Source organism: Neospora caninum, chromosome IX (assembly GCF_000208865.1).
Source record: "Neospora caninum Liverpool complete genome, chromosome IX".
Classification (NCBI taxonomy): Eukaryota; Apicomplexa; class Conoidasida; order Eucoccidiorida; family Sarcocystidae; genus Neospora; species Neospora caninum.
The window spans coordinates 4,744,034-4,761,638 of NC_018390.1; the positions used below are offsets into that span (position 1 = coordinate 4,744,034).

The following is a 17,605-nucleotide window of genomic DNA, read 5'->3' on the forward strand; positions in this document are numbered from 1 at the left end:
GCCTTTGTTTCCCTCTTTCAGCGCCGGTGCGCGGTTCCTGACAGGACTCGCACGCCCCGTTGTTCACCTTGTGTCCCCACCAAGAGTTCTCGAAGTGAAGTTTTCCACAGTTCTGAACGGCGGTCACGCCCCCTTTCCAGGCACACACAAACACGTACACCGAGACGCCAGACCCGGTATGCCGCTTCCTCGTCTACCCCCGGCCCTCGCCGAGGCGACTCTCTTTCGTTTGATCACCCGCCGGAGGGCTGTTCGGTCTCACGACCGCCTCCTATTCCTCTCTCGAATTTGTCTCCCGCTTCTTCCGGCAGTTCTTCGTGGTGCCCATCTCCGGCTCGTGCCGTCTCGTCCGCACGAGAGAGGCCACATGGAGCAGCTGATCGTCACTTGCGTCGCGTGCTGCGCATTCCGTCTGTGCCGGGCGCCCCCCTTAACGTCGCGCACGCGCCTTCAGGCGGAAAGCATCGCAATCCGCGTTCTTATTCTCCCGAACGCTCACTTGTGCATGCGTCGACACGACTCTCGGACGGTTCTTCCCCGGCCGGCAGTTCCATCGCGCCGCTGTTCCAACCCGTACCTGTCCATGGCATGCCGCCTCCCCCGCCTCCACCCAAGGGTAAAAAAGCGCCTTTGCCCAAAAAGATCTCCAAGGCGCCTCCCCCGCCAGGGGGAAAGTCAGCCCCGGAGGGAGGGGAGAAAGCTACGCCTGCTCCGTCTGAAGCGAAGGCGGCTACACCTGCTCCTTCTGAAGCGAAGGCGGCTACGCCTGCTCCGTCTGAAGCGAAGGCGGGGCCTCCGGCAGGAAAACTGACGCCTCCTAAAGGGAAGACGCCGCCTCCTAAAGCGGGGCCTCCCCCCGGCGGTGTTGGCCTTTCAGAAGCGAGTGGATCCACTGCAAAAACCGCGGCACCACCTCCAGGTATGTGATGCAGGAGTGGAAGTAAACTTTTTTGCGTGTACGTTCAGACCAAACTCGCCCAAACACGAATCCTAGACACCACGCACCGTTCGAAGGAGGGAGGAGCCTTGGAGAGGGGTATCAAGTTGTACAACCAAACAGACTCTGCCCATCTTCAAATGCTGCCTGTCGCTTTTTCTGCCCACGCGTTGCCTCGGGAAGGGGAGGAGAGGGGGGGGATCGCTTGTCGCGTCGACCGTCGAAACGCGACAGTGGCAGTTTAGCGCTTTGGATGTTCTCCAGTTCGTTGAGGGGCGGCGTCTCGTCGCCCACCGTTTCGCGATCGCCTTTTTGGATCGTCTCACCCGTGTCATTTGACATGCCCGTTCTTTCGCCCAGTTCTCGCGGCTTCCGTTCCTCGTCTGCCCCACCTGTGGGGACGCGTTTCGCTTCCGTTCCCAGACGTGTTTTTCTGCCCCGCGCTGTTTCCACCGGACTCTCTCTCCCCCACGCTCTTTCCTGTGCCTCCGTTTCCGGGTTTGCGTCGGCAGGCTCTCTCGTCGCGTCTCCGGCGCCCAAAGGCGCTCCGTTGCCCGCGGGGAAGGGTAAGGCGCCGCCCGCAGCGAGCGCGGCGCCGGCTCTCGGGCCCGAGGCATCTGGGGACGGACGCCACGCGACGTTTTACAGTGATGCCTCTCGACCCGTTGGACTCCCCAGGAGCGGAATGGACGTGGTGTCGCTCGAGCAAGGGGGCGAGGCTCTGCGGGCAGCAGGCGAGGCAGCCGCCGCGAAGGCAGCCATGATGGTTCAGAGGTTCAACCTCGCCGACCTCACGAACGTGCCTGTCGCCTCCGTGCACGGGACAGAACCGCCCGCGTTTCCCTTCGCTCCGGGTGCTGAGAGGAACCCGGCCCTTCTCACGACGGCGATAAAGGCTGAAATGGCCATGCGAAGCAGCCAGCCCACTCAGACTGAGGAGGAACGGCGCCTGATGCTCGCGGGCTCCTTCAGTTCCCAGCAGCGGATCAGTTTCAAGATGACGCCGGAGCACCAGCGCGTGGCTGAGGCGCTGACGCTGCTTCGACGCATCGAAGATTTCCGAGGAAGCGTGCAGGCAGGGGAAGTCCAGCGGATTCGCTATCTCCTACGCGTCGGCGCCATCGAAGCTTTCAGCCAGCAGCGGTACTCGGACGCCATGCTGCAGGCGCTGCACTCTTACCTGATCGCAAAGGCGTACTACACTGCGTACGAAAGCACACCTCTCGAGGGCGAGATGGTCCCCGAACTGCTTCTCCTCGCCAAGTGCTGCGGCCTCTCGGGCTGTCCAGATCGCGGCGAAGAGTTCCTCAGAGAGTTGCGCTACATCGTCGAAAACACCCTCATCTTTGTGTCCACTGGCAGCAACGCGCCAGGCGCTGCGGCGGCAAAGGCTAGCGGCCCCGGCGGAGCGAACCGCGGAAGTCCTCAGGGCCCGGTGATGAAGGTCGAGAAGCACGTCCTTGCCTCTGTCGTCAGCAGCTTGGCAGAGCTGTGCAGTCTCTACAATCAGCCCGAAAATGCGAAGCTGTTCTACGAGAAGTAAGCGGCAAGACCATCGCGTAACCGACGTGTCGCAGGGAAACTCGCTGCGGCAAGAGTGCACCCCCTAGAGGCGATCCGTGTACTCGATCTCCTGTCTCGCAGTGCAAAGGTTTAGCCGCTGGGTCCCCCCCAAGGCCGAGAGAGAAGGAAACGCTCGCACGGAGCTTTTCTCTTCCACGGGGGGGGGGGTGGCGGGGAGCCCGCTGTCCGCTGAAATGGAGCGTCCTTCGGAAGCGGTGCACATTCTCTCCTTTGTCCGCAATTTGCTGTCGCGTATCCGTTTTGTCTGCTTCTCAGATACGTGATTCTCACGAAAGATGTGTACGGAGCGGACTCTCTGGCGGTGAGCGACGCCCTCAATACCGTCGCTCTGTACTTCTTTCGGACCCGGCAGTACGACCAAGCCTTGCCGCTCGTGGAGCAAGTTTTGGATATTCGTAAGAAGCATCTGGGCGACTTTGATGTGGCGGAGCCGAACGCTCGAGTAGCGGACTGCTACGCGAATATCGGACTGCTTCATCGTCTTCTGGGTAAGCCGCGTGAACGCTGGCGCGTACAGGGACGCCCTGAGGAGGATGCCGGGGACTCCCCGCCCACATGGGCACCGGTGTAGGTTTTTGCGCCTGTACTCGCTCGCAGCCGCCTCCCCTCTTCTCTTTTTTATTGAGTGGGGCTTATGTGCGTTTCTACAACTTGTACGGGATTTGTTTTCTTGGCTCTGTTTCCGGTGTTTCCCTTGTTTTGCCCGTCTAAACCTTTTTTCGTTCACTTTTTTCTCGGGGCTGCGCATGCGTGGTTGAATTCTTAGGTCGGCCGGCGGAGGCTTTCCCGTTTGTCCTCATTTCGCTGGACATGCGGATGCGGATCTATCAGACTCGCGACACGGAGGCCGTCCAGGACATGGTTCTCGCCCTGGGTTGTTTGCAGCACCAGGCGGGACACTTCCAGGAGGCCCTCGAGGCCTACAAGGAGGTTTGGGCGTTTCGGAATAAAACGCTCGGGGTCACGCATCCCGACACCGTCAACGTGGAGATGCTGCTGAGGCAGCTTGAGAAGGATTTTGCGGCGCAGATGCAAGAAGACAAGCAGCGCTTCGTGCACCGCGACAAGGCGTTGCCTTCCGCGAGCGCCTTCGACTTGACGACGCGTGCAGCCTCGCAGCCGCCGCTGTCGCGAAGGGGGCAGAGGCCAGGCGACGTTTTCTACGAGGAGACCTACGACCTGTCGTACGACGAGGGCGCGAAGAAAACTCTGGTCGACTACGTGGACTCGTCAGAGGCTGTGCGCCTCCTGAAGCCGTCGACTGCGGCGACGCTCGAGGAGTATCGCCACCAGCAGACGGCGAAAGGGTGTAGGTACAACGCGCGGGGCGTCCCGTTCCACTCGGTCGCCCGCATGCGGGCGTTGTACGGCGAGGAGTGGCGGTCGATGATGGTTCCTTCCGTCGCCATTCTCCCGTACGTCGACGTCGAAGTGACGGGGCCGGACACGCTGAAGCTGGCAGAATGTTTCCAGTTCCAGGAGGCGCTGTCTGTCGAGCGGCCGACGCTCCCAGTGGTCAACGTGCCCCAGATCGAGCGCGGCGAGGCCATGCTCGAGAACGGCCGGCCGCACATGGTGGTCAACCCCGACGCAGCTGATTTGCTGACACAGTGGGGCGTCGCTCTGCCGGAAGTCGACGAGAACGGCAAAGTCGTCAACCGCGATCCGAAGTTCCGCGAAGACGAGGGCTTCCGTCTCTTCCTTCCCCTCGTCGACCCGAGCACGAATCAGCCGTTTGTGGGCTTCTTCGGCGAGCCTGTTATGGTGCCGAACCCGGCGGTGTACCACACCGTCATCGCGCCGGCGATTCTGCGGTACGCGCGGAAGCAGGCGGCGCTGGCGCAGAGGGAGAAAAGCAAATTGGCTGGGGGCCAGGCGAAGACGAGCTCTCTGGAAAGCGGCATGAAGGTCGCGCCCGGAGTCGTGGTGGCGAAGTTGAAATTCGCGAAGCCCAGCCCCGCGGGAAAACTGGCCAAGGCCAAGCCGCCAGTGGAGAAGAAGGCGGCCGAGGCCAAGGCAGAGACGCCGGACCTGCGTCGGACTGACTCGAAGGCGAAGGCGCCCACCGAGCCCAAGACGCCGACGGAGCCCAAGATGTCGACGGAGCCCAAGACGCCGAAAGACCCCGCGCCGGCCCCTTCCCTGGCGAAGAAAAAGTCCGCGGAGACGCCTGGGAAGGGAAAGAGTCCTTTTGGGTCGAAGGCGAGCTCGACTTCGAGCCGGAGCGGCGATTTGAAGGGGATCCCAGCGGCCCCGCCCTCTGCGAAGGACGGAGAGTCTTCGTCCTCCGAATCCGAGAGTGACAGTGACGTCAGCGAGAAGAAAAGCACGGCGTCGGCGAGCAGCGAAACTGCCAAGGCCCCGGTCAAGAAAGCGGCTGCAGGTTTCCCCCCGCCCAAGCCTGCAGCGGGCCTGGCGAAGCCTAAGGGGCTCTTGGGGGGCGGCCCTGGCAAATTCGACGCGTCCGCATATAAGGCGAAGGTGAAGGGCGTCGGACCGCTTGGGAAAAAGCTGACGTTTCGGCCGGTTCCCCAGCACAAGGCGGTTTTGCCTGCCACGTTGCGTTACCTTGGAGAGACAAGGGACTCACTGGTTTGCGAGGCCCCGCGCCAGAGGGAAAAAATGCGCGAAGAAATCGGTGCGACCTCGACACAGCGGTCCGGCGAGGCCGCCGCCGAGGCAGCGCAGGAAAGCGGAAGACCCGATGGCGCCGGAGAAAGAGGCACAGACGCGGCGAAAGAAGAGTACCCCGCCCCGCCGCAAACGGAAGCCAAACGCGCGGAGATAGTCCCGCGAGAAGCGGATGGGCCGCCGGCGAGCGCCGGGGCCTCTGCGTCGCTGAGGGCGCCCCCTGGGAAGCAGGCGCAGAGTCGGGTCACGGAGAGGCAGGAGCAGGGAGATACTGTTGCCAAGTCTCAGGAGGAGAAACCAGTGCATCTCTCAGCTGAGACGCCTGACGCGCCCTGCCGAGAAGGGGAGACCGGAGAGGACATGCAGGCTGCTTCTTCTTTTTTCCGGCGTCACCCGCCAAGTCCGCCGCGCTCGTCGGCTGCTTCAGTAGGGCGAGAGCCTGACTTTCCTCGACAACCGCCGCGCAGTGAGAGTCAGGCGGATCCTGACGCACCTTGCGGAGCGCCTGCTCTGGGGAAGGAGGAATCTTCTCCGGAAGGAGAGAGACGCGAACGAGAGAAGTCTGAGCGCGAGCGAACGAAGGACGACTTCAAGAACCTGCTTCTGAAGAAGCAACAGGAACACATGAGCGTGACGCTCATGCGTCTGCAGCAAGAGCGCGATGGCCGCGCGTCCCAGTCCGTGAATTCGTGTTCGATCTCTGCGGAAATGAGCCGCTCGCTTGAGACCGAGAAGGGCGACAATTTCCCTCGCCTGTCTCAGCGTGAGTCCCCAGGCGCCGAGTGGGCATCCTCGCTCGGCTTTCCGGGCATGCACAGACTCTCTGCAGTTCTCACAGCCTCTCGCTTCCCGGGGGACGACATGTGGAGAAGTGAGACAGCGACAGGGACCAAGACGGAGGCAGAGAGCGAACCTGGGAGGCTGCGCGGAGGAAGAACCGAACGTCCGAACGACCAGGGGAGTCGCCAGAGGGAGTGTCTCGCTTCGCCCCGCAGTGACCAGAGTGCCGGGACGAACCCGATGCGTCGTCAACTCGATCCCCAGCAGACGACGGAGACCGCTGGCACGGAGCAGCTAGCGTCACGGCGCGGCTGGGCTTCCTCCCGTCTTGCATCGCCCGATCTTTTTCTTGCTCCAGGCTCTTCTCCGCGGGCACCCTGCGATTCAGAGAGCCCTCTCCTGTCGCTAGACAGTTCCGAGCACACAGAGTCTGATCTGTTTCCTCCTCGATCATCTCGCGCTGTCTCGTTCCGACAGCCTGGAGGTCGGCGTGGGCTCGTCGCCCCTTCGTCGTCAGCGTTCGGGTCCTCCGGCGTCGTCCCTGACGCCTCTGTGGTACCGCAGAGCCTGGAGCCGGTTTCTTCTCGGCGGCGTCGAGAAACCGAAGGAGAATCCGATTCACCAGCTGCCGCGCCCATCCCGGAGTCGCCCGATTTCCTCCGCATGCCGTTTTTGACTGGAATGGGAGCGGCTTCGGCCGGGCTCTTCTCCCCCCCGGCGTCGTCTACCGCCAGCTCGAGAGGGAGTGGAGAGAGGGGCGGCGGCGAGATTTCCTGGAGCGGGAGATCTGAGAAAGCTGTTGAGGGAGTTCTGGCTGCCGCGCGGGCGTTTGCGGCTCTCCGCAACTCGGCACACGCCGGGCAGAGGGGAGAGGTTCGCAGGCGAGACTGGGAGACAGGAAAGACGGTGGCATCTGTGTTTCCCGAGATAGAAGCTAGGAAGGGAAGGCCCGAGATCAGGGAGGCTGTTGACGTGTTTTCCCTTTCCTCCGAGGACCTCGCCTCGAAGCCGAGGGTCAGTGAGGAAGAGCAGGTGTATGGAGACGCACCAGGGGAGCCTTGGGATGTAGATTGGCGATACATCGGCGCAGAGAGGGAATCCGAACGGAGGCGACGGGGGAGACAGAAGCCCGGCGGACCAGACGAGCGGCCAGGCCATCATGGGGAGGCAGGAGACGCGAGTTGCATCCAGAGAGAAACGCGGCAGTGCGTGACAGGCAGCACGGGGAGAGAGCCCGAGGGACAGAGAAGAGGCGCCGAGCAGTCGTCGAGCCCAGTCCGTGGATCGAGCAGAAAGGTAAAAGACAAGAAACGGCCTACCCGTCGTGCGGCGTTGCGGCGAGCATCAAGGGCGACACGCGATGCTCTTTTTCCGATTTCGAACGACGAAGAGATGCGAAACCGTCTCAAAGAGCGCAGAAAGCGAGGAAACCCGTCAGGCGGACGGGCGAACGAAGAGCATCTTGACGAGGCGGAGCTATCTGTTTCAGATTTTCATGAAGAAAGAGGCGTCGGTCGAGAGAGTGAAATTCAAGCGGATACAGACCAAGAAGTATGGGGAGAGGAAGACGGCGAGGAAGCAGAACTGCTTTCAGCACAGGAGGGCGCGACTGACCCGCTGGAGTTGCCTGGTGAAGGGAACAGCGCAGACGGCGGAGCTCCGCTCGTATCGTATCCGGCTCGGGGAACGGCCAGAGAGGACCATCCCTTCCTTCCGAGATCCTCTTCCCCGTCTCCCGCGCGATCCACCGCGAACGGATCTGCCCGATTTCCCTCGAGGTCGGAGTCCTCGCCTTCTCGCCGTCCCTCGGCAATGCCGACATCCCGTTTCCTCCGACCTGTCTTTGTGTCGCCTTCCGCTTCTTCACGCTCGTCTGCTTATCCGTCCTCGCCCGCTCGTCCAAGGCAGCTTTCAAAGTCGCGAAACACACGGAGGACCACGCGTAACTGGGGCCGCCGAGAGAGAGAGCGCGCAAAGAAGGCGCGAGGAGACAACCCAGTGAATGGAGGGCGACGCGAAGCTCGGGCAGAAAGAGACACTGGGGGACGGCTAGTGAACCGGGGAAGAGATTCCTCGGAGGGTCATGAGGCGTCAGAGGTAGCAGAGACTGAATGGGACGTCGACGCTTCCGACGTGGAGGAAGATGCATCTGGATCGGACGGTCGCCGAGCCGTCTTCTCTCCTGAGACATTCCATGGGGCCTCGCTTCCTTTTTGGGACGGCGAAACGGAGAAGACGGAGTCCTGTTTTTCCTCCGTTTCCGGATCCGCGTTGTTTCCTTCGAACCGTCCTCAGCGAGGCTCGGGAGACAGGTTTGGTTCGGACGAGGACGAACGCACGATTTTATCTGCGTCCTCGCGTTCGTCTTCCGTTTCCTCTCGTTCCTTCGCGTGCGGCGACGACTCCTGCGAAGGAGCGGCCGAGCGCGGAGCGCGAGTCGGAGATAGTCCTGTTCTCTTCCTGCCCGCAGTTTCCTCGGTTGGGCTTTCTCTGTCAGCCTCGCCTACCGTCACGGAAGGCGAACTCGACGGGGAGTCTCCCGGATGTTCTGAGCCTTCGCTGGGCCCTCCGCTGTTCGCGCCCCCCGAGGCGGAGCATGCAAGGCCCCTGCCATCGCCGGGTTTCCGGAAGCGCCTCTTCGGCCGGAGAGAGAGTGGCGTGTCGGAGAGAGACAGCCACGGAGACACGCCTTCCGAGGGCAGCTGGAGCCCAGCTAGCGCCGGGGTCCGGTCGCACGTCCCAGACGAGAGCTGCGGAAGCAATGCGTCAAGCCCATCCAGTGGGGCGCTCCGGGGCCGAGTGAGCCTGGGGAGCCTGAGGGCGGCTTTTTTGAAGAGCCCCTCAAAAAGTTCAAACGAGGACCATCCCTCTCCAGCGCCTAGAGAGTCGAGCTCGGGGATCCGGCCCCTCGCCTCCCTCGCCCGGCGTCTCTCGGGGGCAGCCTCGCGTCTCGCGCACTCGAGCCACCACGCGGGGGAGTCCGAAGAGCCCAGTGCCCGACAGGAGACACCGGGCGGCGCGAACGCCCGGGAGAGCGGCCGGGCGGGTCTGGTTGCGACATGCCGCGGAGACATGGAGACACAGACGGACTTCTCGGTCGGCGCGCTGGGGCTCGGGACAATTGCCCAGACCGTCGTCAGAGACGAGAAAAGGAACGGCGAGGGAGAGCGCCAGTTGCAGAGGGCTTCCCTTCGGCGATTCAGCTTCACCAGCCTGATGAAAAAAGACCTGCGACGCCCGGGTCGGACGGTTTCAGATTCCACCGTGACCGCGACCAACGGGGAGGGGAAGGCGTCCCGCCTCGGGGCTCTTTTTCATCGGAGAAGCAAAGACGGCACTGGCCAGGGCGATCTCGGAGAGGGGAGAGAACCCGAAGCAGGCGGAGAAGAAAGAGAACGGGAGGAGGCGCAGATAGCAGACGCCGGCTTAGGAAGGAACCTGGGGAACATAGACAAGGGACCGGAAGGAGGCGCAGAAGCGACAGAAGCCGACGACAAGGCATCCGAAAACGCAGGTGGAGAAGAGAGACACCCGAACGAGCAGGCCCGACTGTCGGGCTTCGCGCCGCTCCTCGAAATACCGCGCAGGTCCTCCGACTGCGAAACACCCCCTCGAGAGCGACCCGAGGCGCCTCCAGAGACATCTCAGGTCGACGGCAGCACGCGCGAGGGAGAGGGGAATCTGCCTGGGCCGGAAGAGAATTCGCAGCCGTTGTCTGAGGCCGACAGTGCCAGCGGGAAGGAACAGAGGGCGGCCGAGCGGGGAGATGCAGGAAGGGAGACAGAAGAGGATGGAGGCAGAAGAGGCTCACCGAAAGAGACGCTTTCTCTCGGGAACGTCTCTCATTCTTCTGTAGACTGTGCGGCAAATCACCACGGAGAAGCGGAAGGGGAAGCAGAAGGCCACGGAGATTGTGGAAGCCCCCCGAGCGAGACACCCGCCCAGGCTTGTTCCGACGACAGAGAAGACGATCCCGAGAGAGAGGAGGAAGAGCCGGGCCAAGGTGTAGAGACAGCGGAGAGAAAGGAGGAAGAGCCGGGCCAAGGTGTAGAGACAGCGGAGAGAGAGGAGGAACGGGCGGCTTCCCCCTTGTCTTGTGTCTCCTTGGCGTCGTCACAGTTGGCCAGCGGAGCCTCCGACTCTTCTCCTGCCCGTAGGCGTCTCTGTTCTTCCCGCGGGGCACGTCACGGATTTTGGATCCTCTCCAGAAGACTTCGGAAAACAGACAACCCTTCGAGTCCGTCATCAGCCCACGGTTGCGTTGCTTCCCCCTCAGCCTCATTGCAACACCCCATTTCGACAGAGGGGGCGACAGGCCCGCGAGCCAGCGGCAGAGGAGAGGCCCTGGAAGTGCAGCTGAGCAGGGACGAAGGCGCCACGGAAATTCCGAGGCGGTGTGTAGAGACAGCTCCGGTGACAAGGGCGAATTCTGCGACGGGAAGGTTCAGTCCGAGTTTCCGTTCCCTCCTCTCTCTCCGCCTGTCCGTACGAGAGGAGCTAACGAGGCGCAGAAAGAGTACCAGCAGTGTAGCGCCCTCGGAGACGGGGCAGTCGGAGGGCGTGCATGCCGTTTCCGCCGGGCAGGACGCAGCGAAGGACCAGCCGCACACACTTGAAGTTTTCCCCTCTTTTTGTTCAAGTGCCGAGGGCTGTCGCTCTGCATCCGACCAGCTGTCGGGACTCGCACGCAAAGAAGAGACAGAGGAAAGAAGTCTGTCCTCGGATTCACGAGTTTCTTCCGCAGCGGAGGCGGTGGAGCCGCGAGAGGTCGCGACACGCAGGAGGGTTTCCCTGTTTCGAAGGAACCCAACGAAAGAGGGAAGGGGGAAAGAAGTGAGAGGAAAACGGGGCCTCCGGCGATCGAGCTATTCTCGGGGTTTCCGTGGTTTGAGAGGACGCGCTGCGGCGCACCGGGACGCCTCTAGTGGAGACGGGGCGCCAGACGACAGCGCAGACGGGCCGGGGGTTGCCCAGCGAGACAGGCCAGAGAGCGAAGCAGCCGAGGCCTGCACCGCAGGAAGTGACTCGGGGAAAGAGAGAGGGGGTCGGATGCGACGGCTGTCAACCTTTTTGAGACTGACAACAAACTCCAAGACGGAGAACGGTAGCAAGGAAACGCTCGCGCGGCGGCGCGTGGCGTCTCTTCCACCTCTGCCGCCCCCGGCACATGGTCCCCCTGTGTCGCCTTTCGGACTTGGAGCAGCGGCGAGGAAGGGTATGTCGCGTCTCAGGAGGAGGAGCAGCCAGTCGACGGCACTTGAGGAAGAAAAGCTGCAAGAGAGAAACCAGCCGGTGACTCTCTGTAGACACAGTTTCTCGCGAGATCCCCGTGATTCCGCGGGCCACCAATCCTCTTCGCTCCATGCATGCGAGAGAGGCGAGGGAGGCTGGCCGCGTGAGCGACAGGATCGCAGCCCGGCCGTCAAAACACGAAACGGAGAAGAACGCGATGAAAATCCTCGGCGGGAGGCTGCATGCGCAGGGGAGGACGAACACACAGAGACCGACGGGCGGGAAGGCAGCTCCTCTGAGGAGAGCGACGAAGAAACGTCTGCGCAGGAGTGGGTGGAGGGTAGCAGTGACGAAGGCGAAGACACCGTGTTGCCGGAGGAGGAAGACGAGTCAGGCGAAGACGGAGAACGAGAAGGAAGGGGAGAAGATAAAGCCGAGGTCGCGTTTGCCAAAAGGCAAACCACGGGGCTGAGATCAGGAGTGACTGCTCCACATCGTCCATGTCCGTCTGCTGAAGACGCCGCAGCGCCTCGTGCAGAAAGGCTCAAGACCGGGCTAGTGGGAAGCGAGTCGGGAGCTCCCGAATGGGACACAAGTGACTGGAGTGTCGGAGAGAGCAGCAGCGACGAAGAGGTCGAGAGACCCTGGCAAGATGGACCTTCCTCTTCGTCAGACGAAGAAAAACAAGGAAAGGTGGAAGACGAGAAAGAAGAGGAGAAAGAGGCCGAGGAGAAGGAGGGAGAAGAGAAAGAGGGAGAAGAGAAAGAGGGAGAAGAGAGTCAGACACAGGAGAGTCCGACACCAGAGAGATTTCGAAATGCAGGGGTATGCCTTGATGAGATGCTACGGCTTACAGCAACACCTCCGTACCAACGGGAGAGCTCTATCGAGATTTCTGAGTTGTATCAGCGTCAGTGGAAGTCCTTGCGGACATTGGAAACCGCAGGGGCCTTTCCTCGTCAGCTGCGCCAGAACGCTGGGGCGTCGCAGCAGACACTCGCTGCTTCACGCCGCGTCGGGCGACATTTGGGAAACCGCTTGAGCGTTGCCAAGAAGGCGCCGCTTGGGAAAGCGGTGGAGCTCTCGCGAGCGTCGTCCCATTCACCAAGGGCGCCGTGTTCTTCGTCTTCTCCTGTGCGTCAGTCTTGTGGCTCTGTGCCACGCGCTTTCCGGGTGTCTTCCGCTCCCTCCGTGTCTCCGCTGCCGATCCGTCCCGAACCGTGCGGCCGCGTGAGGCTTTTGTTCGGAGGGGCTCCAGTTTCCTTTTGCGTGTCGGCTGGACCTCCACGGTTTTTGACACAGCCCGTCCACGCGCTGCCGCCGAAGGGCCCGAAAGGCGGTCCCCCGAAGAAAGGCAAAGCCGCGGGGTGGGCGCCGCCGCCGCCTCGGCCGCCGCCTGGAGAAGACGAAGGCACGCAAATGGTGGAGGGCCGGTCTGTTTTGAAGCAGGGAATTTTCAAGAAACCAGAGGCTGCGCCGAAGAAGGACTTGCCTCCGAAGGAGGTGAAGGCGCTGGAGAAGGCCAGCCAAGCCGAAGCGGGCAAGGTCGAGACCGCGAAAAAAGCCGGTCCCCCTCTGGAAAAGGTGGCGGTGAAAAGTGTGCCGAAGCCCTCGCCGGCGGGCCCACCAAAGATAGCCGCGAAGACTTCCGCAACCAAAGAAGAGGCGAAGACTCCCGCAGCCAAAGAAGAGCCAAAGACTCCCGCAGCCAAAGAAGAGGCGAAGGCGGCGCCTGTGGCAAAAGAAGAGGCGAAGGCGAAAGCTGCACTTGAAAGCCGCAAAAAGGGTGATGGATTCGCCCCAGTGAAGTTGCCACTCGGGAAGCCGCCGCCGCCGCCGAAAACCCCAAAGATGAAAATCGTGATTGGGCAGACTGGGAAAGCAACTGTTCTCGATGCGAAAGCTTCATCGGAAGATCTGGACTATGACGGCATTGAGCCGAGCTTCGTTCCCCCCTATATGGGCGTTCCGCCTGTCCCTAGGGATGTTCTCTCCAAGATCACGAAATTGAAGCCCGGGACGGAAAAGGATCCCCAGCTGGGGGAAGTTCCGGTAGTCATTCTGATGGACGATAACAATGTTGAGCTGGCGAGGCTCCCGTGGCAGGTCGACATATCCTCGTTTTCTCTTGCACAGAGCTCGATGTCCATCCTCGTGGCCCGCAGACTGGGCCTTTTGGCTCGGCGCCTCGATGAAGACAAAAAGGAAGACGACACCAGAAATTGGTTGACCGGAGAAGGTCTGAAAAAGTTCGGGCTTTCGATGCAGAAAGAGAAACCCACCTTTGGAGACACCAGTCTCCTACTGGGCATGGGCCTTGCGGCCCTCCCGGCTGCTCTTGCTCAGAAGAAGCCAGAGCCACCGAAAAAGGAGGAAGCGAAGCCGAAAGAAGAGCCGAAGAAAGAAGCACCGAAGAAAGGACCGCCTGGCGGGAAAGGGGGCAAGGGCCCGCCAGGTAAGGGGCCTCCAAAGGCAAAAGGAAAGGGGCCAAAGAAGAAGGGTGAAGGTGGTCTTAAGGTGGGCAAAAAAGACGAGGGTAAAACAAAGAGGTTCTTCTGGGATCCTATCTTTGAGGACGAGATTCCCGGAACCATTTTCATGAAGAAACCAACTCTCCAACTCAAGCTTCAGGACGTCGAGGAGACATTCGCGAAAGTTGTCGCCAAGAAGAAGGCAGAAACGAAGAAACCCAAGATCATCCAACTGCTTCCGGATTCGAAGCGCGCCTACAATATGAACATTGCCTTGTCGAAGTTCAACAATTACTCATACCAACAGTTGCGTGAGGCCATAATTGATCTTGATCCGAAGATCCTAACGATTGAGGCGACTGAAACGCTGCTGAACTTCGTGCCCACGGGGGAAGAAAACCAGGTCGTTAAAGAATACATTAACTCTGGGGGCGACTTGAAATTGGTCGACAGGCCAGAACAATTCGTGGCGGCTATGCTGGGTGTGCCCCTGATGAAACAGCGCCTTGAGGCCCATGCCTTCGCTCTGAATTTCCGGGAGGCTTACAGCGATGCGTACACTCCACTGGAGAACATGGCAGACGCGTGCGATGCTATCGACGACTCCCAGAACCTCAAAGTTGTCCTTTTCGCTATTCTTGAGTTGGGAAATGCGCTCAATGAGGGCGACCCTCAGAGAGGAAGTGCGTCAGGGTTTAAACCGACAACACTTGCCAAGCTACAAGAAATTCGTACAACGACAAAACCCGTCAGAACAATGCTGCAATACATATGCGATGTAAGTTAAGCACGGTTGCGTTCGAAGGGTACTCACTGCACAGATTCGATACTTCTCCGTTGAGAGAGCTGAGGAACGGTGGGATCCGCTAGACACGCTGTAGGCTACAATTTGCTCACAAGCGGCAGAGTGAGATACACGATGTCGTCTCTTACGCCAGTGGTCTTTGACCATAACGTATGCCGAGAGTGTCGGATACTGGCGTCTGCTTGCTCTCTTGCTCTGCTCAGATTATATGGGAGCAACAACCGACAGCCCTGAACATTTACGAGGATTTGAAAATATGTGACAAAGCGCAACGTGTAGATATGCAGGGTATTGAGGGGAGGATTTCCAATCTAAAGGCGGGCCTGACAAAAGTGAAGAACACTCTTGAGGCAGCAAAGAAAGGCAACGAGTCCACTGGAGTCATGGGCGACCGTGACCCTCTTCGGAAGATCATGGATGAATTCCTGATAGAGGCGGAGCCGAAGATTAAGCAACTCGATGACTTCCTGGTGCAGGTACTGTCATCAATGGGTGGAACGATTACCCTTTCAGCTGTCGCGACCTAGCATTTCCAATTTTGGGAACACCTTGCGTGAAGGAACACGTGGTAGTTTTACAAACTGCCAAGGAGTAGAGGGCCTAAGCGTTCCTATGCTAGTCAGCCGGTGGAGTATCGTATACGTCTACATGTGTCGTTGACCTCGCATGCCATGTTGTGCCTTCTCAGGTTCAAAGTCAATTCTTGCAGACGTGTCACTACTCTGGTTATCCTGACAAAGACGTTAAGAAGATCAAGCCAGATGAACTGTTCAAGCAGGTTGCGGGCTTCGCGAGACAGGTGGATGCCATTCGCAAGCAGAAGCAAGAGATTGCGGATCGTGAGTTGAAGCGCAAGGAGGCCGAGGCGAAGAGAGCAGGCAAAGGAATCAAGACGACTGCAATCAGAAAACTTAGTGAGTGATCCAATGCTGCTGTATGTCAAGTATCGGTGACCTAGACGCTCCATCGTCGAGAGGCGACACATAGAGACAATGATTCTCCCCCTGCGTGGCGTGTGTGTGTGTGTGTCAACAGGGGGAAAGTGAAGCAGCGAAATAACGCGGAAGCGCTCGATGGTCAGGTGCTGAAGGAGAAACTTTCTACTCCGCACAACTTTGCAAAAAAGCAGCATGCTCGGGGCAAGCGCAAAATTGCACACTCTTGTTTCCACTAGAGTGTCGTTCGAGTGCCCAAGCTGCGAGAATCTGCGGTAAATGACGTCATTCCGCTTTACTGATTGTACCGGAAAGGATGCGTTGAACCACAAAACATCTAGGCAATGCCGAGGTCATGAGGGTAAACAATTCTGATGATTCATATTGGGTGTTAAGCGGCCATCTACGCCTGCGTCGGTGCTACGTAGACCAGGTCACTCGACAAGCTTCCTGAGATTTTTTCGAGTATCTGAGGAGTTTCATTATTCAGCTGGGACTTTCGGGGCACTAGGTTGAACGCGGCAAACCACCACAGACCGATGATGTTTCTTATGAATCCTGAGATATTAGGAATGAACTTAGTCTTCTGTTTTCTCTGCCAATTTTGCACGGTATTTTGAAATCAAACTAGTCGGGCTTCTCTAGTTGCATAACTTTTCACTGCGGGAGTTACGTCTTCGGGACAATGATGTCGCCGGTGACGGGCTCCACCTTACGAAGGTGATTTATTAGTACCAGTAAAATAACGCGCGGCGTATACGCTAACTCACCGGTCCCCGCGCCACGGAAACTTTCCTGGAGATAACACGCGGCTTCACTTCAGGCCAGTAGGCGCAGCAATTATTCTCCTGAGTGCCACATTTGCCGCAGAGCTCTAAAGAAAATGCGCCACCAGCAACCTTACAAATGCAATCTTCTGCTCTTCGCTGAAGTGACTGAGAAAGTGGAGGGCTTCGCATGGCCTACCAGATGGGGTGACGACTTTCCATAATTTCGGCTTGGATTGTCGTATGCAGAGTTGCTTACCCTCTGTATCTCCTTCCCCAGCACTGGCCATTGTGGAGCTGTTGCCATCCTGCTGGGCACGCTGAGTAGTAGTCCCTTCTGTACGAAGGACCTTCACACCTCCATCGACTAGCATGAAGTTGAATCAGCTACGGTGTTTTTCATGACACACGTACAAATGAACGGGTTTCCTTTTTGACTCCTTCGCAACGGCTGCATCCAGCTTCTCCATGTCTTCTGCATTTTTCCTGGGGGACAAAATCATTGACGGGGGAGGCGGCGCGTATTGCCGATGCGTGTTTTTACTGGAGAATCGCCTGTTCCTGAAAACTGGCAAGATTAGCGGAGTAAACTCCAACAACAACGCAACTGAACTCACCAATTGTTCGGTGGTGGGGAGCGCATCGAACGCCATCTTGAACTCATCCGCAATATCTACACACATTTAATTGCGGTGCTTAGCGTTCGAGCAACGCCACAGAAGGACACTGACCCTTCATGATGCCTCCCATATTAGCTGAAGCATGCAAGGACGAGATAAATCCTTGTTAGTTTCGATTCTCAGCGTGTCCACGCACTCACCGCTGGTCTTCATCATCTGCAGCGGATTCACGGCAACCACCTCCCGCCATGCTGCAACTGTTACAACCAAGGAAAATGTGACGCAGCATCGAGCCATTGTTTCTGTTTCTTTCTATAGTTGTACCGCAAAGCGCAAATTTATGACCGCCTGAGAGGAGCGAGTAAAAGGCCCGGTGGTACATTCGGGAAAAGAAATAGTCTTCAAGTGCCGGCCTACTTCGAACCTGGAACGAGGTGTAACTACAGCTGGACTTTGTTTTTGTACGAGGTTCCAGAGCTCCGCAGTGGCTGCTAGCACCGGCGGCAATCTCTTGTCTGTGAACACATCAAGAGAACGCTGTATACGCTGCAAATACAATCTCTCCAGAATGATTTGCCTTGCGTACCTTGTCTTCAACGCCTCGTTCAGGGCTCAAGCCCAACTACGTAGCGCCATAACGCAAGATTTGAATCACCTTAGAGTCGCTGACGCGATAACCACAGGCATTATGCCCTAACCATAATAAGGAAAGTTCGCCTTCCAATGCTACGACCTTGATATGTGCTGAGCGGAGGACTGCAACTTTACCTCCGTTAGACTGAAAATTTTGGTGCTGTGACTACGTAGTAGCGGCATGACTGCACGAATGGCGCGATGCCCCCC

At 59.2% G+C, this 17,605-nt stretch overlaps 2 protein-coding genes across 2 annotated transcripts; one reads left to right on the forward strand and one right to left on the reverse strand.

Annotated features, from left to right (window-relative positions):
• Window positions 1-588: 588 nt before the first annotated feature.
• NCLIV_044180 (hypothetical protein) lies at window positions 589-15,486 on the forward strand (the record flags this gene model as incomplete). Its single annotated transcript, XM_003881337.1, has 7 exons — window positions 589-919; window positions 1,450-2,476; window positions 2,777-3,009; window positions 3,288-14,413; window positions 14,644-14,916; window positions 15,129-15,354; window positions 15,476-15,486. The coding sequence occupies 7 exons, from the start codon at window positions 589-591 to the stop codon at window positions 15,484-15,486; spliced, it is 13,227 nt and encodes a 4,408-aa protein (XP_003881386.1).
• Window positions 15,487-16,136: 650 nt separating this feature from the next.
• Window positions 16,137-17,059, reverse strand: NCLIV_044185 (uncharacterized protein; the record flags this gene model as incomplete). Its single annotated transcript, XM_003881338.1, has 6 exons — window positions 16,137-16,223; window positions 16,280-16,337; window positions 16,402-16,500; window positions 16,557-16,617; window positions 16,756-16,815; window positions 16,963-17,059. The coding sequence occupies 6 exons, from the start codon at window positions 17,057-17,059 to the stop codon at window positions 16,137-16,139; spliced, it is 462 nt and encodes a 153-aa protein (XP_003881387.1).
• Between the last annotated feature and the right edge of the window lie 546 nt (window positions 17,060-17,605).